This window comes from Scardinius erythrophthalmus (genome assembly GCF_964197995.2).
Source record: "Scardinius erythrophthalmus genome assembly, chromosome: 24".
Lineage (NCBI taxonomy): Eukaryota > Metazoa > Chordata > Actinopteri > Cypriniformes > Leuciscidae > Scardinius > Scardinius erythrophthalmus.
Genome location: NC_138244.1, coordinates 16,293,403 through 16,315,768, shown reverse-complemented (window position 1 = coordinate 16,315,768; position 22,366 = coordinate 16,293,403). Strand labels below are relative to the sequence as shown.

Genomic DNA, 22,366 nt, shown 5'->3' with positions numbered 1-22,366 from the left:
AAAAGCTTATACATTCACAATTCTGTTGACTTCTTATATATATATATATATATATAGTACATAACAAATCAGCTTAAAACAAACAATATAGAGAATATTGAATTAATATTGAAGTCTCATGCATTGGACTAAAATATTGTCTCTTAAATCCAGTTACATTTTTATTTTAATGATTCTGTAATTGTTACTCTAATATCAGGAGAGGTTTTATATTATTGCGACAGGTAGAGATCCATCCGTGTTAGATATAGATCCGGGTCGCTAAAGACCCAAAATGTAATAATGATTGGCAAAACATTAATGCATTTAAGGGTTAACTTATATCTTGCCATCAAGAAATGCCACTTCAGTAATAAGGTTAGATGTTCCATCTGTAAGTCACTGTAGTTTGCGTCAATGACTGATTTTACACAATCTCACTATGTATAAGAGTCAGGGGTGATAACAGATCATGTACACATGATCAGGTGCCTCTTTATTCCAGGGTGTTTATTTTCATAAAACTGTCAGATAAGAGTTCATCAAAAGCTTATACAGAGAAGTCATTCACAATTATGTTGACTCAATCATAAACACAAAAACAAATTTAATTATAATGATTGGGATTTATTTGAGCCATTGTACTGTCACTGATAGATGTGAATGATATTTGTCTGCAAGTCTTAATAATATAGATTGTTGTACACTAAGAGCAAAAATGTTGCTTAAAACAAACAGTGTAGAGAATTTTGAATTAGTTTTAAATGATTATTTATAATATGCATTGGACTAAAGTATTTTTTCTTTAATTCATTTAAATGTTTTAAAAAATGTAAGATTCACAAAGGCAAATGCTGTCAGGAAACAATCTGGAAACATTTTAAAATTAACTGATATTTACAGCCACTATTATTCACGTTTCACCTTCTTTCTGAATACAACTAGACAAAAATATCTAATTGTATAAACAGTCACAAATGCAAATATAAAAACTGTTGCCATTAAAGTCCAAATAACATCTATAGAGTAGTACTCAATCCAGGACATTCTGAAAGACTGTGTTCTTAAATGAGGGGCTCCTCTATTCCTCATGACAAACTCAATCCAGAAGACGGCACGATCAAGAGGTTTCATTGGCTGGTCGTGATGCAGTCTGGACAGTCTCTGCATGTTCTCTCTGTAAGATGGGTTATGCAGAACCTCCTTTAATGCCTCTAGAAACACATTCCTGTCCAGAGTCGCAATATCTACAATCTTTGCTGTTCCCTTTGCTTGCATCCTGGAGAGATTGTCAGGTTGGTCAAAAGCTAAAGGAATGCCCACAATAGGCACCCCGTGGTAGATGGCTTCCTGAACTCCATTGGTGCCTCCATGTGCCACAAACACTTTAGTTTGAGGATGTCCAAGCAGGTCGTTCTGAGGGAGCCAGTCCACAATCAATGTGTTATTACCAAGATTGGCAGGCCGTGGTCCTGTGTGTCTCCAAATAACCTTTTGAGGCAGTTGGGCAAAAGCTGCAGCAATATCATCATTGATTTCACTCAGAAGCTGACCAAAAACAGTTCCTAAAGTCATGATGATGACCCCATGCTCTCCTGAGCTCTGTACAAATTTCTCCAAATCATCTGGAAGTGGCTTAGCTGGTGTGCACTGGAAGCCACCCATGTAGACGACATTTGGCATTGTGGGTCGTGGAAACTCAAAAGTGAAGTCGTTTCTCATTAGCCAGATGTCGGCATTCTGGAGGAGGGAGAAGAAATCGACATTGGGGCCAAAATATTTCTGGGCGAACTCTTGATAAGGAGACCCAAAGTATTTGGAATTTTTATAAAGAATCATTATATATATCATCACGTTCATTACTCTCTGACTGAAAGTCATCTTGTCGGTTAGCTGTAACCCTGTCACAGGTATATATGAGAGAGGAGATGGAGCTATATCAAAATGGGCTTCTCCGTACATGGTCCAGCGGACATTAAGCACAAGAGGGAGGTCAAGACGATGTGCCAGTAACACTCCACCTCCAAAAGCAGGATCAGTCAGAACAATGTCATATGCAGCATCTTTCAGTGAATTCATCAAGGTCTCGTTTTCAAACATTGTAGCTGTCATATTGCATATTAGCTGATGAATTTCTGTAAACCTCCTATAAGTTTCATCAGCAAGTGCCATTTCATTCCAAAATGATCTTCCTTGTCTCTGCATTTTCAGTAAGTGAGGGAGAAACTTCTCCATGAAGTCATCGTCAAATTCGCCATTGTCCACAGTAATGGAAGTGTAGAGAGGAGACTTTTCCTCAATGTACCAGCTGCTAGACCCTCGGACCACGGTGATATTGTGACCTTTTGAATGCAACTCCACAATAAGGACCTTCATATTAATCCAATGACTTCCATCCACAGGGACGACCAGAACTTTACCAGCATAAGATCTTGACAGAGCAGCTAACAGGATGAACAAACCAAGAATGGTGGAGTGATGCATCTTAAATGACCACCTTTGATAAGAAAGAATATAACCGAATTAAAAGATTACAAGAGATTTCACAAATACAATGATAAATACAATACCTATTATTGTCCTGAAATGATCTGTAAAACTGCGAGGTAGTAGGGCAGAAGATATAAAGTCATACAGCTTTGGAACGACATTAGGGTTAGTAAATGATGAAACAAATTTAATTTTTAGGTGAACTTATCATTTAAAACAATCAAAAAAGTCTCATTCTGCTTCAACTATAGAGGCCCGTTCACACCAAGGACGATAACTCTAAAGATATAGTTCTAAAAAACGTTCTCAATATCAAAGAATAGAAGTCACACCACAGCTATAACAATAACAGCTCAGAGAAACTATATCGTTGGAATCACTTTCAGAACGATTTTATCCAGCTGACGAACAATAAAAACATTGCTAGCCAATCAGAATCCATCCAGCTGTAACAAGCTCAGACAAGCACTCACTTAGAATAAACAGAACGATATTGTCCGCTGGTGTGGAGGCTAATATAGTTATCTTTATAGTTATCGCTCTTGGTGTGTACGGGCTTAAGGCTAGATACTACATCTGTAATGGTGCTTTATCACTGTGTGGCATGACTCGGCACAACTTGGCTCGGCTCGGCTTGCTTTACTTTGGCTCGGTTTTCCACTGCAGTTTAGTATCGCTTCAAAGTTGGTTGGATTATAGACTGATCATTATAGTTGCACCGGACATAGGTGCGACGGTTGTTCAAAGCAAGTCGTTTAAAAAAAGTTGTGCGAACAAATGATACTGCTGTGGCTGTTGCTGACTATTTAAATCTAGTGGGTTTGGTGTCTCGTGTCACAAATCCAATGACGCTGGTAGTGGCGATTCTCTCTGACCAATCAGTGATCTACATTTTATTATCGGCAGGGCTTGCTTGGAACCTCAACCGAGGTGGTATTAAAAAAATGATCAGGTACTAGGTTCTGTACACAGTGGAAAACCCCCAAAAGTGAGCCGTACAAAGCTACCATGCAGTGAAAAAGCGCCACAAGTGTTACGGAATGCAGTTGGCACCAATGACCAATGATTTGTTGGCATCATGGAGGGTGAAAAAAAATAATGAAAACATGTCTGCATTCTGGAAAAGGGAGAAGAAATCAGCATCGGATAGAATTTCAGTTAGATCTGTACAATTGGACAGTTATTCAGTTATTTATTGCTTCATAATCCGAAGTCAATCACAGTTTCAATAAGTGCATTTACACAGTCATAATTGATTTACAGTGGGTTTTATTTTCTACTGACAATAAATGCAGCTCTAAATAGTCCATACAAAATTAGCAGTAAATGCTTGAATTTTTCCAACAACGAACTCATACAGTAGTTATAAATCATGCACATTTGACTTTCTTTTTGAATAGAACTCTAAAAATATATCGAATCACATATATAATCAAAAATGCAAATATGAAAAATGTCGCCGTTAGAGTCCAAATAACATCTATAGAGTGGTACTCAATCCAGGACATTCTGAAAGACTGTGTTCGTAAATGAGGGGCTCCTCTATTCCTCATGACAAACTCAATCCAGAAGACGGCACGATCAAGAGGTTTCATTGGCTGGTCGTGATGCAGTCTGGACAGTCTCTGCATGTTCTCTCTGTAAGATGGGTTATGCAGAACCTCCTTTAATGCCTCTAGAAACACATTCCTGTCCAGAGTCGCAATATCTACAATCTTTGCTGTTCCCTTTGCTTGCATCCTGAAGAGATTGTCTGGCTGATCAAACACTAATGGTAGACCCAAAATGGGAATCCCATGATAGATGGCTTCCTGAACTCCATTGGTGCCTCCATGTGCCACAAACACTTTAGTTTGAGGATGTCCAAGCAGGTCATTCTGAGGGAGCCAGTCCACAAGTAAGGTATTGTTACCAAGGGTCTCAGGTCGAGGTCCTGTATATCTCCAAATCACTTTTTGAGGAAGCTGAGCAAAAGCCGCTGCTATGTCATTGGTGACGTCTTGTGGAAGCTCAGCAATAAGGGTGCCTAGAGACATGACAATGACTCCATGCTCTCCTGAGCTCTGCACAAACTCCTCAAGATCATCTGGAAGTGGCTTAGCTGGTTTACACTGGAAGCCGCCCATATAGACGATATTGGGCATTGTGGGTCGTGGAAATTCAAAGGTAAAGTCATTTCTCATGAGCCAGATGTCGGCATCCTGGAAAAGGGAGAAATAATTAACATTGGGACCAAAATGTTTGAGACAAAAAGAAGAATAGGAAGGTTCAGCGATGATTGCAATCTGGAACTGGGTGAAAAGAAAGGTCAAAACATTCTTGACACGTTGAAGGAATGACATCTTGTCTGTTAGCTCTACTCCTGGGACAGGGATATAAGACAGGGGGGAAGGAGCAATGGCAAAATGTCCCTCTCCATGAATCGTCCAACGAACGTTGAAAACTAAAGGAATTTTAAACTTGTAAGCTAGGATTGCACCACCTCCAGCAGCTGGGTCTGCTAGCACCACGTCGTATTTAGCATCTTGGATTGAGTTTATAATTTTTTCATCTTCTAATATTCTCTCCATCATCTGCAACATATCTTCATGCATGCTTTTAAACTTCATGATGATTTCATACTCCAGCTGAATGCGGTTCCAAATGGAATGTCCTTCTCTTTTAATCTTCAAGAGACGGCTGATCATCAAACCAAAAAAGTCCTCATCAAATCCTCCTGTGTTTGGAATGGTGATGGAATTGTAGAAAGGAGACTCTTCCTTGATATACCAGCTGTTGGAGGCTCTAAGCACCGTCACGTTGTGACCTTGTGAGTGTAATTCCTCGATCAGGACCTTCATGTTCACCCAATGACTTCCATCCAGTGGAAACACCAGCACTTTACCGCCATCTATTCCAAATAATACGCATAAGAGCGACAACAAAATGAGAGGTGCTGAATGACACATCTTCTTACACAACCTTTAAAAACAAAAGAGAAGAAAGAATGAAGGGAAACAGAAGAGAAAGGACCAGGAAAAACAAAAGCCAGCTTATTTTACACTGTAAAATTACCTTACACATCCAGAATAATTATTTAAAAATACAGTAAAATGTTTACAAAAATATTTATTTATAGAACAACCTGAACATTTTACAATTTAAATTGTAATTATAAAAAAAAAACACATTTCAAACCAGTAAATCCAACAGCCTTTTTCTGCTGAAATAGCAAGGCCATGCTGTTACTGTTTTGTACTTTTTACATATACTGACATCCACCTTAATAAAACTGGTGTTAAAGAGAAAACCACATGATGAATCAGTGTTCATTACAAGTAGTTTATCAACAAGCTGATGCACATATTAATATATAGAAGGCGCACCAGAGTCATGTAGGCTACTGCCCAGTCCTGCAGATTCGCCTTATACAACATCAGGAGGATCAGGCCCTTCCTATCAGAGCATGCTACACAAAACCTTGTCATATCTCTTGTTCTGTCCAGACTGGACTATTGTAATGCTCTCCTGGCAGGTCTTCCAGCTTGCAGTATTAAACCTCTGCAACTGATCCAAAACGCTGCAGCTAGAGTGATCTTTAACGAATCGCATCAAATTCAAGTCACTGAAGTTTGCTTACAGAACAACCACTGGCTCTGCTACTCATTACTTAAGACTTAAGTGCCATCCAGAAACTTGCGCTCTGCAAGTGAATGTTGTCTTGTGGTGCCATCTCAAAGAGGCACAAAATCTCTTTCTCTGACCTTTTCCTTGACTGTTCCCTGCTGGTGGAATGATCTGCCTAATGGGCCTTTCACACAGGATGCGGTATGCACGGCGTTTGCCGATGGGTTCAGCGTTGCCCTTCAGATACAACGCGAAAAAACTGTTTACACACATTGCCTACCTACAAGTTAACCGACTGTTAAAACACAACTATTTTTAATGTAAATCTGTCTGTCTATGAAACGATCGTTCATACCATACAATGTCTTAACCCTTTCGCACGTACGATCACACCGGTGTGATCAGTCTAGGCTGGTCCCTGGGGCCGGTTTCACAAAGCTATTTTAGACCGGTCTGTAGTCTTAGGCTGCGTCTCATTTCTCTGTCTTACCCCTTACTCTTACCCCTTCCCCTCGGTTTTGCGCGTTCATGTGAGGGGAAGTGGTGTCCCAATTCTCATTTTGACTAAGGGCTAAGGCCAAGGCGTAGGGCTACATAGCCCTTGAAACGAAGTCTGCGGAGGACCACACTTGAAAGAGAGGGGTAGGAATTTCCCAGAAGTGAGTCGCACAAATGTGTGTATTTTCAGCATTTCATTGACACTCGTGTTTTATGATACCTTTAATAAAACGTTCAAGCGGTTTTAATTGTAATGTTTTTGTTTTTAATCACTAGTTAACCGCTAGCTAGCAGCTATGCGCTGTTTGCCGTTTGCTAATGTTTTGCTTATGGTGTCGCCGGCGCCGCCGTTAAATACAATGAAACAATGTCTTTGACTGATGGCACACAAGTGTGCAAAGATAAAGGGAGACCAGGCAATCGATATCACAACCCGAGACGACGGCATCTTCGTTTGTTTATGTCAACGCGTATCGCCTCTGTTGACGTAGCAGCCAGCTAGCGGAAAGGGAAGATGACGCAAACGGTAATCGAGTGGTGTCTCATTTCTTAGAGAAACGTTCTTCCCCTTACCCCCCTTCACTCGGTATCGAAGGGCAAGGGGAAGACGCAGACGAAGGGGTAGGGGAAGGGGAAGGGGTAAGACAGAGAAATGAGATTGGCCTAAAATGTGCTCATAGACTAGTCTAATGCAAGTTAGACTGTTTCACAAAAATAAAGACTGACTTAATTTAGACCAAAAAACTTAGACACCTCACCCCCAGGCTAACTTAGGTCTAAGACTCTATGTTACCTTGGCAACCAGCAGTAACAATCAGTTACATTACAAACTGCCAAAAGAACAGGGAAAATGGCTCATAATTTAAACATTTCTTCTTGTCACTACATTCCCAAGTCAAATGTCCTTGTAACTGTTAGGACCTTTACATAGTCAACGCGAGCAACGATCGACGCGCTCCCTTTCATACGCAAGCGTTACGGGCGATGCGAGAAATGCAATACACCGTGACTGCTCAAACAGGGGGTAGTAGAGTCATAGTGGAGACATAGCTCTGAATGCCGGTCTATTTCGCTTCAAACGCTCGCTTTATACGCGCGTCCTATTCGCATTGGACGCGCGAATGGATTTAAAATGTTCAAGCGTCGAACTAGACACGAATTTGACGCTCTATTCGCGTTTGGTGTGAACGCTGCATAATAACTGGCTGCGATGTCAAGATTGCAATGCTGGAATGTGTGTGTGTGTCAGAGAGAGAGTGAACAGTGGAACAGTGGAAACATAAAAACATACTCCGTCATTTATACTCCTCCAACAAACACATATTTTCCGCTCGGGTAAACTGCACCGAGCGGTTGAATGCGCTTACTCGATCCGCCATGTTTTTTGTTTTGAAAAGTGTCTTATTTTACCCAGAATGCATTGCAGTGTAGTCCTACTTAAGATAGTCAGAGTCTTAAGTGCTTTGTGCAACGGTCTGATTTAGATGTCTATTTGAAGTCTGACTATCTACTATATCTACGCCATAGTCAAAGTCTATCTTTGTGAAACCGGCCCATCCCACCGGTGTGATTAGAACGGTCAGTGCATCACGTGATCAACTGCTAAATTCAAATGTGCTTTCGCGCGTTGAGACAGGCGCGCTCAGAGCTGTCATATATCACAACTTTTCAGTGTTTTCAACCACATAATGTTTATTTTAGGTTTCAGACATATAAGTACTAAAAAAACAATACATTTAGAGTTTGTAAAATACACACTGATGTCAAAGGAAGAGGCAGTAATAATCCTTTCCATTATAATTAGACACGTTTTATTCATATAAGATACACATTGTGTAAGTAACTTTAAAGTTTACTCTATTCTTCTCCCAGTTCACCGGCCACTTACTTACTGGATGAATTCACGTGTTGTAAATCCAACAGATCTGATTCTCTGAACTGCGTCTGCGGCACAAACTAAGATGGCGGCGCCCATCGCGCATACAGCTCAACTAAAGCGATCGTTATAAAGGTGTTTAAACAACAAAACACTTCCACTTGCATATATTTGACAATCGGAATATCAGATATTTCATGACATATCTAACAAATTTGTGAATATTTTGAATAAAAAAGGAAAAATGACATAAAAGCAGATCATCATTCATTCAGCTCTGTTGTTGCTGCGGTGTGTCACGTGACAAGGAATGACGCGTCACCATGGAAACCGTACTCGGTTACTAACGTAACCTCGGTTCTCTCTAGAAGAGGGAACGAGTATTGCGTAAGTAGCTTACGCATCGGGAAAGTCTTCTTTCTTCGAGATCTGAAGCCAAAAAATTATCCTTAATTTTGTATTCATTGTCAACGCAGTGCAGCAGCCGACAGACCTAGGCAGGCTGTATAAGCGTGCTCATTGGCTGCTCGGCTGCAACTGCTTAAGCCTATCGGTGAGCGCCCTGAACGCGGCAACCAATGAGGTCTTCGCGCCCTCCACACCCTTCTAACCGTCAGAATGGGCGTGGCCAGCGTGTATATATTCAGCGCTCACAGGCTAAAATTCTGGTTTTCGCAGTCTGAAGCGCAAAAGCTCGTGGCGCGACACGGCAGGTTACGCAATACTCGTTCCCTCTTCTAGAGAGAACCGAGGTTACGTTAGTAACCGAGTACGTTCTCTTACGAGAGGTTCTCTCGTATTGCGTAAGTAGCTTACGCATCGGGAACCCTTTGTCAACACCGTGTGCGCCGAGCATCCAGCCCATGAATCCCAGGGGAACCGGGGAAAACACTCTGCTGGGAAATGTGGCCGGTCGGAGAGACGGGCCAGCGTAGTACATGCACTTCATGCAGCATATGAAATAGAGCGGCGCGGCCGGTCTATAAACATAGCAGTACAAACAGTAGGGCCGGCGGAGCGAGCCCATACAGTACATAAGCACTCATGTAGGAGAAAACGACATAGTCGGTCTCACATGAAGAGAAAAATTCCTGTGCGGCAGAAAATAATGCGGGCGGCCAGCAGCGCGGGCCAGCACCGATAACAGCGCGTAACAGGAAATAGGAAACAGAACGGATCAGCCGGTCTGAGTCAAACACTTCACCCTGAGTAGTTACCAGAATAGCGCCAGCATATGAACGTAGTCTGCACACGGGAGCTGGGCAGAGCATACATGTCACTTATACCGACAATATTTTTGCCTGTAGGGCAGGAACTTCCAGGTTATAAAACCTCACGAATGTAGACGGGGAGGCCCAGCCCGCCGCCATACAAATGTCGTGGATAGAAATTCCGCTGGACCAGGCCCACGACGAGGCCATGCCTCTAGTGGAATGGGCTCTGATGCCCAGAGGGCACTGCAGGTGTTTGGAGGCATAAGCTGCTGCTATCGCATCCACTATCCACCTGGACAAGCTCTGCTTCGAGGCGGCAAGACCTTTGGTGCGTCCGCCGAAGGAAACAAAGAGCTGCTCTGAACGCCTGAAAGCGGCGGAGCGCGTGATGTAAACTCTCAGCGCCCGGACAGGGCATAGGAGGTTATCACTGTCCCCACTATCGGATGCTGGCAGAGCCGAGAGGGAAATAACTTGTGCCCTAAACGGGGTTCCAATCGCTTTGGGGATGTAACCGTGCCTCGGTCTGAGAATGACTTTCGAGTCATTCGGCCCGAACTCGAGACATGCAGGGCTAACAGATAGCGCGTGCAAATCACCCACTCGTTTGACTGAAGACAGAGCTATCAGAAAAACGGTTTTAAGCGACAGATACTTTAGATCCGCGGATTAAAGCGGTTCAAAGGGAAAAGCCTTTAGGGCCGCCAGGACCAAGGACAGATCCCACGAGGGAACCGAGGGGGGCCGCGGGGGATTCATCCGTCTAGCTCCTCTGAGGAAGCGGATAATGAGCTCATTCCTTCCCATTGCCCGGCCGAGCGTCGTCTCAGCGAACGCTGTAATAGCGGCCACATATACTTTGAGCGTGGAAGGGGATCTGCCCTTTTCCAACAGCTCTTGCAAGAAGGAGAGCACCCGCGGGACCCCGCATGCGCGCGGATCCAGGTTTTGAGTAGCGCACCATTTAGAAAACACCGACCATTTAGACGCGTAGAGCCGTCTCGTGGAGGGGGCTCTCGACTGCGTGATCGTGTTCACGACCCCTTCTGACAGGTCAACGGGTATCCGTTGATCACCCATGCATGCAGCGACCAGCGCTCTGGATGGGGATGCCAGATCGATCCAGCGGCTTGGGAGAGGAGATCCTTTCTCACCGGGATCGGCCATGGGGGTGAGTGCGACAGCCTCACTAGCTCTGGGTACCAAGTTTGGTTTTCCCATCGCGGGGCTATAAGCAGCACTGAGTGGTGCGTTTCTCTGATCCTCGAAATGACCTGTGGCAACAGGGAGATCGGAGGAAAAGCATAAAGCGGGAGGCTGGGCCATGTCTGGGACAGCGCGTCCTCGCTCTTCGAATAAAACTTCGGGCATTGAGCATTGTCTTTCGACGCAAAGAGGTCGATTTCCGCTCTGCCGAATAGGCGCCAGAGAAACTGGACTGTCTGGGGGTGCAGAGACCATTCTCCCGGGGGAATGTTGTCCCTGGACAGTCTGTCTGGACCGACATCCAGGTGGCCCGGCACGTGCGCGGCTCTCAGCGAGCGCAGCGAGCGGTAAGCCCACACGAGGAGGCGTTCTGTCAGCCTGCACAGGTTCCTGGATCTGACACCGCCCTGTCGGTTCACATAGGATACCACGGACATGTTGTCCGAGCGGACTAGCACATGGTGATCCCGTATGAATGGGAGGAAGCGCCTGAGCGCGTTCTCGACCGCTATCATCTCCAAACAGTTTATGTGGAGGCATTTTTCCCGGTCTGACCATAGGCCAAAAGCCGCTTTGCCCTCGAACAGAGCGCCCCAGCCTGAGGTGGAAGCGTCCGTCGAGATAATTTTGCGGTGTGAGATAGCTCCCATTGTCACTCCCCGCTGGTACCAGTCGGCCGCTAACCAGGGCTTCAGAGCTGAAACGCAGCTCTGAGTCACTCTGATGCGAATACCGCCGGAAGCCCATGCTCTGTGAGGCACTCGGGCATTCAGCCAGCATTGTAGCGGGCGCATTCGTAAAAGACCCAGCCGAAGCACTGCTGCGGCTGAGGCCATACAACCCAGTAGCCTCTGAAATGTTTTGAGAGGTACGGTGCTGCCCGGCCGGAGGGACGCGGCCAGGCGTCGAATGCAGCGCGCGCGCTGTGTCGACAGGCGGGCCGTGTACTGATATACCTGACCGTCGAAGGCGAATCTCAAGAATGGCCTGTGACGGGGTAATATCAGGATCTGAAAAGCACGCGTCTTTTAGATCAAGAGATATAAACCAGTCCCTCGAGCGAATTTGCGCGAGAATTTGTCTGGTTGTGAGCATTTTGAACGGTCTTCTCATAAGAGCCTCGTTCAAACGTCTCAGATCCAAAATTGGTCTGAGAGCTCCGTCCTTCTTGGGAACAAGGAAATAACGGCTGTAAAAGCCCGACTCGTTCATGGAAGGGGAAACCGGTTCCATAGCCCTTTTGCACAGAAGTGTAGCTATTTCTGCTCGAAGTAGATGTGCTACTTCCCCATTCACTCTGGTCTCGATACGCGCTTGAAAGCGCGGAGGGCGGCGAGCGAACTGCAGAGTATAGCCCTGTTTTACTGTGCTTAGCACCCGTTCTGATGCGCCTGGAATAGTTTCCCACGCTTTTGCGTGTGCAGCCAGGGGCAGAATGGCCTCCGGGCTCCGATCGCCGCGCATCGCGGGCTCGAGAGCTCGAAACGGAGGGGCGGGCGCGGCGCGCGCGCTCTTGGTGCTTAGATACGGCAGATCGCACGCAGCGATAGCTGGCCGTTTTACACACAGTGTCCCGGTGGCTTTAGACGGGGAACATAAAGTGTGAAGCGCGATGGCGGCGTCGGGGGCGAAAATGTTCGTTAGTATGTGTGAGCGCTCGAGGGCGGGCACAGGAGTTACATTCAGGGGCGGGCGCGGCGCGCGCGCTCTTGGTGGTTAGATACGGCGGATCGCACGTAGCGATAGCTGGCCGTCTTACACACAGTGTCCCGGTGGCTTTGGACGGGGAACATACGGTGTGAGGCGCGAAAATGTAGTTCGTATGTGTGAGCGCTCGAGGGCGGGCACAGGACTCACATTTAAAACATGACCGGTCGTGTGAGGCCGTGTGACAGAGCGGGCAGTGAGTAGGTGTGGGCACGGAGAAGTGGACACGTGACCTACTTTTAACACTAAAGCGGCTTTTGCCTGCTTCATGAGAGTGGGCTCTGTGAGAGACACGGGATGTATAGTGCTTGTGTACAGGGGTGAGCACAGAACGTGGGCACATTCACTGTACTAGAAACACATACGGCGTCAGCCGTGCAACCAGACATTATGCTCTTTTGACATTTTTCTGGGTTGCCGTGAGAACAGCGGATGCGCGCAGGCGAGCGGGTAGATACCGGCTCGTTGACTGCGGGGTAAACAGCTGCAGTAGCCGTGGCAACGGGGACTGACAGAGCGTTAAGCTTCGACGGTGGTCCAGCCGCAGGGCTGCGGGATTTAACCGTCTTTTCTTCTCTCGTGTTAGACGCTCAAAAAATACTCGAGCACCCTGAGAAGGTGTGGTGCGAGGGGCGGGTTCGCTTTCTGTAAGTAAGAAAGACTGGCCGCGAGCTCGGAGAAGCAAGCAGCATAAATTTTATTTTCCCCGAGAGCTGGGATCGAACGTGGGTCTCTCGCATGAAAGCGTATGATTCTGCCACTGAGCCACAGGGGAAACACATAGGCTTTCAGTTAGCGCGAGCATATAAAAAGCGACCTCATGTGTCGCGTCGGCGTTCGTTTGCAGGCGAGCGTGTGTTTAAAACAGGCTCGTTTACTGCAATAGTAATATTTCCAGTCGCCTGAACTTAAGAGGGGACTGAGAAATGTGTGAGGATTGGCGGTTGTCCAGCCGTAGCGAGACTAACACACTCTCTTCTCTTTTCGCCGGTGAGTGAGGCGCGCACGCTGAACGCTGCTCGTGACCGTCCGCTTTGTCATCCCTTGAACGGCGCAATCTGGCGGCCCAACGAGGGAGAGAGCGGGCTTGTTCTCTGTATGTAAGAAAAACTGGCCGCGAGCTCGGAGAAGCGAACAGCATAAACTTTAACTGCCGCGAGAGCGGGGACCGAACCCCGGTCTCTGGCTTGACAGTCTAGGATTCCGCCATTGAGCCACAGGGGAGAATACATTAGTATATGTCTTGTGACGGCGTTTGATTGCAGGCGAGCGTGTATTTATAACAGGCTCGTATACTGCAATAGTAACAATTCCAGTCGCCTGAACTTAAGAGGGGACTGAGAAATGTGTGAGAATGGAGGTTATAGTCCAGGCCACGGCGGGACGAAAACACTCTGTTCCCCTTTTACCAGTGACGCGCGAGGACGGAGTAGCTTTCTTGTAACGTAAAGAGAGCTCAGACCGTCCGCTCCTGCCATCCCTCGTGAGCGGCTTAGTTTGCGCGGCTCGAACAGAGGGAGAGGAAACTCGCTCCGGGACCGTCCGTTTCTGCCATCCCTCGTGAGCGGCTTAGTTTGCGCGGCTCGAACAGAGGGAGAGGAAACTCGCTCCGAGACCGTCCGCTTCTGCCATCCCTTGTGAGCGGCGTATTGCACGGCTCGAACAGAGGGAGAGTACGGGTATCTATCACATTCGCCTCATCTCCTGACGCGGCGGCGGCGCGGGCAGAGCCGGCGGTTGAGCGGCCGGGAGGGAGAGGGCGAGAGAGAGCTCGAGGGAGAGGTTCCGGCGAGCTCCTCAGTCACAACAGTCTCCGGTGGTCGCTGCGAGCGGCGCTTCTTATTGCGCGGCCCGGCAGGGACAGGCGGAGCGACAGCTTGGTCGAAAGCTTCAAGTCGAGCCCGCAGGGTCGACATTGAAAACTCTTCGCACTCGGAGAGTGCGGTGGCGGCGTGCCCGCGGCCCAGGCGGAGAGCGCAGAGAGGTGGCGGTCTCCGTAGCTGAGCGGGGCGCGGCACGAGCCGCACGAGCCGCTCTTTTAGAGTACACACAGAAACAGTAATAATGTAAAGGATATGTCGCCGGATAGCGTAGCAGGCACGGATGGCTGAAGGCGGCGAAGACGGCCGGCTTCCTCAGGCGCTGTCCTAAGCTTGCCGGTCGCTGGTTTCAACGGCGGCGGCTCTCAAGATCCAGCGATGCGAAGAGCGTCGCTGAAGACAAGAAAATCAGAATTTTAGCCTGTGAGCGCTGAATATATACACGCTGGCCACGCCCATTCTGACGGTTAGAAGGGTGTGGAGGGCGCGAAGCGCCCTCATTGGTTGCCGCGTTCAGAGCGCTCACCGATAGGCTTAAGCAGTTGCAGCCGAGCAGCCAATGAGCACGCTTATACAGCCTGCCTAGGTCTGTCGGCTGCTGCACTGCGTTGACAATGAATACAAAATTAAGGATAATTTTTTGGCTTCAGATCTCGAAGAAAGAAGACTTTCCCGATGCGTAAGCTACTTACGCAATACGAGCCTAAGTAGAACCTCTAAGAACTAATAAGAACCTCTCGTAAGAGAACATAAAGTGACACGTTCTAAATAACGGTCGCCTTGAAAAACTCATGCTGGGGGGGTCAGCCAGAATATTTTAAACTTACGTGTGAAAGGGTTAATTACTTTTATCCATTTTGATTTCCGTGCTTGTTTTGATCCCCCGATTCTATTGGCTGCGCTGGTAATCGTCACAGAGCGCAGCGGCAAAAGTTGAACTATTTTGAACTTCAACAAACAAAAAAAACAAAAAAACTATTTTGAACTTTGACCGCGGCGCGCGCGTGAGCACGCCAATGATGCGCACCGCTGCACTTTGGTCGACGCAGCAACAAAATGTCCTTGCGCGGCGCAAGCCATTGAGATGAATGGGTTTTATAGCGCAGCGCCGCGCATACCGCGTCCTGTGTGAAAGGCCCATAACTCAACCAGAGCTGCTGAGTCCATAGCCACTTTCAGGAAACGGCTGAAGACGCATCTTTTTCGGCAACACTTGATCCATTAGTAACACTTTCTCTTCTATTCTTTATCTATTATCTTTATAAAAAAAAAAAAACTGGTAATGTGTTAGATCAAACTGGAAGTGTCATAGCACTTGCATATTGTTGTCCTATTGTTAGTTTAACTGCTTCTATTGTTCTCATTTGTAAGTCGCTTTGGATAAAAGCGTCTGCTAAATGAATAAATGTTAATGTAAATGTACAGTACACAAATACAAAACGCTATCATGGCAACAAACACGACACTCAAACAATGCAATAAACAATCATTTAACAACATAATATATAAAAGCCTAATGTGCATAACTGACCAAAAAAAAATAACAAGAAGAAACATAGGCTAATTATTAAAATAAAAAAAACATCAAATGTGACCTGTCACACATTGTAATATACAATAAATTATAAGTTGATTTGTTCTTTTTGCTTTCAAAAAGGGTTCTTACAGTTTTTCTTCGTATAGTACAGGAACTTACTGTAAACCAATTAACAGATCACATTTTTACAGTCTTTTACAGTTAAAATTACAATATTTTTTTCGGTGTACATTACGATTGGATACCAGTCTTGCCAATGATTAGTGATACGAATTCATTCTGCTCTACAAGTCTAATATTTGCTGTTATTGATCTGTTAGACTTTTGACTTATAACATCTGGGCCTATTTGCAGAAGAATTTATATTTGTCCAGTAAAAACAACATGAATTTCCTATTTTTTCACATGGGAACTGTTCCAAAACCATGTTCCCCATGCATGTGAAAAGTATGTGTTTCACAGGTGCACATTCGTTTTTGCACATGTGAAATTCATGTGTTTATAATAATAATTCATAATATTTCATGTTGAAAACAAAGTGGAATATACAGTTCTGCTTGGATATCCATTTTATTTGCCACTAAATACATCAAACTAAATTTTGCATATATGCCACCAAACTAAGAAACTTTGGTAATTCCAATGATTTGGTTCTCTTAGCATCAACGTTGTACCTTGTAAAAAACACTTTGTTTGCAACAACACTTAAATGCAAAGCAGGTCTACTGAAGTTAAGCATAATTGTGACATGGGCCACAGTGTTTGCAGGAAAAAAAGTAAGAGGGTCTTACCTTGTGTATATCTAAATTGGCTATTTGTTTAATGTTGTATGCTGAGAGCTTCCTAATCAAAGTTATGCAACCGTTCACTATACACATGCTGCAACATTTGGAAAAAAAGCTCCCTCAATAGAGTACATGCTAAAACAATACCTTGCAATATGTGCATTCACCTTTCATATTAAAACAGTGTGTTCGTTTGGTTCAGTGAAGATGAATTTGGTTTAAGTCAAAAATAAATACTGTACACACAATAAAAGGCCAAGATATTACATAATGAACTAAGAGCAGAATGGAAATCTAAAATCTGATGTATGGACTGACCAAGAAAGAATTTGTACTTTGTCAGAGCAAATTCTATTTTGAGATAATTCTATTTTAGGAATATTTCAATCCTCACCTGACAACCTGCTACTACTCCTCGAAGTACACCTTGGCACAGTGTAGCGTCCAAAAGCGTAAACACATTTATCCTGCAACGCTTGAGCTTATCAAGTGCATTTAGGTGAAAGGTACCTTTCAATGAGTGAGCTCAGCAAAAATCCTATCAGGTGCCTTGCTGCAGGGCAGTTAAACAATCCCACAGTCATTAAGGGTCAAAGACCTTGTATTTAAACCATGATTTGCTACAACCAGCCGAAATGAAATGCTATCCATTACTTTCAAGGAAATTATTAAAGAAAAGAAAATTCTTTGATTTTACACTACACACTAGAAGTTCACAAGATACTTCAGATTAAATGTCTGGCTTTGTAAAGACTGAAGATCATGCTACACTCCCGCCATTAAGAACATTCCGGGGAGAACTGAACTGAACTAAAGGGTGGTATTGTTCGCGTCAGTTGTGTAAAAGGCAGAAAGAATAAAAGGTAATCTGAGAATCTTTCAGCACAATAAAGTAGAGACTTTTTGGAAACTTCAGCAGTGTCAGCAGATCACCAGGTGGGAAAAACTGACACTTTACTTAATAGTCACTAAAAACATGGTCAAAATGTCCTTTAGTCCTGGTTTAGACCCAATAAAACACTGAATTTCACAAGATTTATGGCAGTGAAGTTCTATTTTCTGTCAACAAATTACAGTACAATGTCATTGCGATATATAAAAGAAAATGACAAGAATATATACACATAGCCTACATTGTTTACAGGAGTGCACATAACTTTTTTGGTCTACACGGCACACTTATCCTGCAAGCTGTCGTCATCACTTTCATCCTGACTGCTCTCCTCGCTATCTTCTTTTCTCTCCAACATTGTAATCATGATCATGTTTTTTTTTTTAATTAACATTAACGGCACAGACAACAGCAGGAATATTAGGCTGCTGTCACTTTAAGACCGCATGCATATACTGACACATCCTGTGTCTTTCTCAACTGTTCTCTTATGACATCAAACATTAGAGTAAGTATACAGTATTAGAGTACAGTGCACAATGTTGAAATACTTGTTCTGTCTACAAAATGAGTAAAAAGTTGTTTCCAACATCAAGCCTCAATGCTTTAAATTCCCCTTCATTAGTGAAATTCAAGATTCACCAGCGCAATTAATCAATTCAGGACACATTTACACAAAAAGTCTAATAAATGATGCTTGACGCATTATGACTACTAGTTCAACCATTTAATGACTTTAGCAATGAGCTAATGCCTTGATGTTTTGAGGGGTAACACTCTTCAATTGAATCTCTGTTAACAGAGAACCAGTATAATACATTTTGAGCAATATGATATGGGGCGCCGTTTATAAAGAGGCTTACGCTGAAAATAACAGCAACATTTTGTCACATTTAGCTTCAAACAATGTTTAAAAAACTGGTATGAATTTTAGACGGTCACTTTTTACCACATTTACAACAATATTTGTCAACCTAGAGATATTTTAAATTGTTAAATCTAAATATTAAATGTTACACCTAAATGTTAAATATTAAATCTAAATGTTAAATATAAATCTGAATGTTAAATCTAAATGTTAAATCTAAATCTAAATGTTAAATCTAAATCTAAATGTTAAATCTAAATCTAAATGTTAAATCTAAATGTTAAATATAAATCTAAATGTTAAATCTAAATATTAAATCTAAATCTAAATGTTAAATCTAAATCTAAATGTTAAATCTAAATCTAAATGCTAAATCTAAATGTTAAATCTAAATCTAAATGTTAAATCTAAATCTAAATCTAAATGTTGAATCTAAATGTTTCGGGTGAAACTAAACATTAAACTAATATGCAAATTCAAAATGCCGGTCAGCGGAAAAGCCAAAATAAAAGCTCGAGGTGGTCAGTGTGTGTTGCATGGTTTATAGCCTGGTTTATAGTGTCAAATAACGAATAAAAACCATCTCATTATAATAACTATAATATAACGTTAATAACTACCTAAAATAATAAACACGTTTGGAGAAACTGTAGAGTTTCGTGATGAGAGTCATGACATGACATTCAGTCAAAGTGAGCCCCCTAGTGGCTGGCTATTATGGCTACAGGTCATAAGTCCCGCACTTTTCATAAAAGTGACACTAGCCTACTCTTCAAATAAAGTTTCTCCAAACGTGTTTATTATATTAGGTAGTTATTATCACGATAATCCACGTCCAAGAGTCCATTTCATCGGATGAGATGGTTTTTATTCGTTATTTGACAATATAAACCATGCAACACACACTGACCACCTCGAGCTTTTATTTTGGCACTTCCTGTTACCGGCATTTTGAATTTGCATATTAGTTAAATATATAGTTTCACCCGAAACATTTAGATTCAATATTTATATTTAGATTTAACATTTAGATTTAAATTCAACATTTAGATTTAGATTTAACATTTAGATTTAACATTTAGATTTAGATTTAACATTTAGATTTAACATTTGGATTTAGATTTAACATTTAGATTTAACATTTAGATTTAGATTTAATATTTAGATTTAGATTTAACATTTAGATTTAGATTTAACATTTATATTTATATTTAGATTAATATTTATATTTAGCATTTAGATTTAACATTTAGGTGTAACATTTAATATTTAGATTTAACTATTTAAAATATCTCTAAGTTGACAAATATTGTTGTAAATGTGGTAAAAAGTGACTGTCAAAAATTCATACCAGTTTTTTAAACATTGTTTGAAGCTAAATGTGACAAAATGTTGCTGTTATTTTCAGCGTGAGTCGCTTTACAAACGGCGCCCCATAATATGACATTAGCAATTAATAATGTAGGAAACAGCAGACACTTGTACATAATCATTTGCATGAATGTACCAAAGCATTTGGAACTTGTTTAAAAGAATGAGAAATTCCTTTTATGATGTGCACAAGTGACTAGATGATGTGGAGGTCGAACAGTTTTGAGAATTTCAGTTGTGATCTGAGAAATGTATCGAAGCGACTGAGAAAAACTAAAAGCAGAGGCTGTTCTTTCTTTTGATATAACTGTCAAACTTTTTTTTTTGGGAACATTCTTTTGTGAAAACTGTCAAAAATGTCTTCACTGGCTGGCAACTTTATAAAAAAATGTTTTTTTAAAGGTGGCGGGGGAAAGAGTTAAAATTCCCTTGTAGTCAATACTTTTATCCCTTAAAACTCATCTTTGATCATCAAAATGGCATATTTAAACGTTTTTTTTCCTGTGATTTTTTTTAATGCCTTTAATTAGCTTGAATGTAACTCTACACACTTGCTTCATTTAGTAATATGCAAATGAGCCCTGCCTCCACTCAGTCAGGCTCGTCTACAAGTCGATGTACCAGAATGTTAATGTGTTTTACGTATCGCTCTCTATACGTTAGACACATAGCGGTAATTAATATGATTAGCCTTTGGCTTGACTACATTATCAAACAGCTAATAATGTGTTGCTAATGTTAAACAAACATTGTTCCTGTCCGCCATCTCAGAGTCAGACGGCTGCCTTCTCAAAATCTGTATCCACTTTGAACAACTCAGAACGTCAGTGGAGAAAAGGCATATAATGTTCATCATAACATCGTAATATATGTCATATACAGTTACAGATTTCACCCGCGCTATCATGCTAATTGTACTCGATTTTTCATATAACAGAAATATATATATAAATAAAACCTGATTTCTCTTGAGCCCGCTGATCCGGCACGTTGATCTGATTGGTTACAATGTAGTGACGTATGAAACACCAGCGATTTCAAACCGCGTTTTTGAGACTGTCTTCAGATCACTTAAGTTTTAAAGAGAAAATACTCAGCGATGGTGTTGTTGACTTATGTATTTGTACATGTTTTGTCCTAAAGCATATTAAAAACACCACAAAGTCATATAAACAATATTAAAAGCTTAATTTTCACCACAGAGGGTCTTTAAAGTATAGTGTCTTACTACAATTGAAACAAGACCTAAGCCAAGGTGTTTTTTTTTTTGTGGGGAAATTAATACATAATTTATTTATTTTTTATTGTTCATTGTATTGTGGATTAAAGTAAACTTAAGTGATATAATCCCTTAATTCCAACAAAAACCAACCGATATAAGCAACATACAAACCTGATCTGAAAGCTTTTCTATAATATGTTTTCAAATTGCTTTAACACCTCTGCCATCTAAAGACAGCGCAAATGCAGTTTTCAGCTGGTCAAAATCCACCAAATATCATCTATGTATATTATATAATACATTTATAATTGGATAATTTCAGGACAACAACCCATTTTCTTTACCCTTCAGGCTACATTTTCTAAATGGTGAGTTATACAATAAATGGATATATTCATTGACTTTTTTTATTGACGTACGAGTACCAGTGTTCTAAAGTTCATTGCCAATGACTTCAGTTTAAGCAATAGTTACAACTCCAGTGACCTCACCCAAGCAAACATAAATGGTGAATTGCAATACAAATACAATACAAACGTCATTATCAATTCAGCTTAAGTTATAATAGGCCTAGAGAAAGCAAATGTTTTGGTCTCATTGTTAATTGTAGAGGAGAAATCATAAGTGTACAAAAATGGAAACAGCTACCCCATGTGGCAAGGTAGAATTATTATTCAATTCATATAATCTTCCATTTTAACAAGGCGCATACAACTTCCCTAGTTTTTAGTCACAGTTTAAACTTGCAATTGCAATTTCATAGCTCACAGATTCCTACAAAAATACCTGGCATCTTGCGATTTAAAAAACATGCCAAGCAATAGTAGGATTTATAGATTTACATTGAAAGACTGGATAAGATTTAAAGTCATCAAGAGCGTTAAAATTTTCAGTGGTCATAAGCAATTCTCAAATATGTGCATGCATCAAAAATCACAGCTGTATAACTTTTAGAATCACTGAATTCTCATTAATAATGCATTCATTTTTGTAGCCGATGTGTTTAAAGCAAATGTATGACTTGCAGTTACTGTAAAATGTATTAAATCCTTATAACCAAAATATACCCATCAGCTGACAAGTCAAGAAACTCTTAATCCAGACACTTGACAATGTTCATGAAGTATTTTTAAAAGAGTGATCATTTCATATGTTGCAACAGCCCCTGACCCCACAGCCGTGATGAAATATTTTGTGGTAAACAACAAAGTCATTCATGTTAACGTTTAACCAGCAACCTATAGTTAAAATACATCAAAAAAGTTCATCAAAGTTGTCCTAATACAAGAATGAGT

At 42.3% G+C, this 22,366-nt stretch overlaps 2 protein-coding genes across 3 annotated transcripts; both read right to left on the bottom strand.

Annotated features, from left to right (window-relative positions):
* Positions 1 to 888: 888 nt before the first annotated feature.
* Positions 889 to 2,463, bottom strand: LOC308684989 (UDP-glucuronosyltransferase 2C1-like; the record flags this gene model as incomplete). The annotated part of the gene is made up of 1 exon (XM_081356385.1): positions 889 to 2,463. One exon carries the CDS (start codon positions 2,461 to 2,463, stop codon positions 889 to 891), a length of 1,575 nt encoding a protein of 524 aa, XP_081212511.1.
* A 1,181-nt stretch (positions 2,464 to 3,644) lies between these two features.
* ugt5a1 (UDP glucuronosyltransferase 5 family, polypeptide A1) lies at positions 3,645 to 17,155 on the bottom strand. Of its 2 annotated transcripts, none has more exons than XM_081356386.1 (2): positions 17,113 to 17,155; positions 3,645 to 5,430 (listed from the first exon to the last, which is right to left on the bottom strand). In XM_081356386.1, the coding sequence occupies exon 2, from the start codon at positions 5,415 to 5,417 to the stop codon at positions 3,840 to 3,842; it is 1,578 nt and encodes a 525-aa protein (XP_081212512.1). In that variant the 5' UTR covers positions 5,418 to 5,430; positions 17,113 to 17,155; the 3' UTR covers positions 3,645 to 3,839. The 2 variants fall into 2 exon arrangements, with proteins under 2 accessions (XP_081212512.1, XP_081212513.1); XM_081356387.1 differs by lacking the exon at positions 17,113 to 17,155 and adding an exon at positions 16,725 to 16,748.
* Positions 17,156 to 22,366: the final 5,211 nt, after the last annotated feature.

Bases quoted from the DNA above. Each gene is read 5' to 3' on its own strand.
- ugt5a1 (XM_081356386.1), bottom strand. From the start codon at position 5,417: ATGTGTCATTCAGCACCTCTCATTTTGTTGTCGCTCTTATGCGTATTA.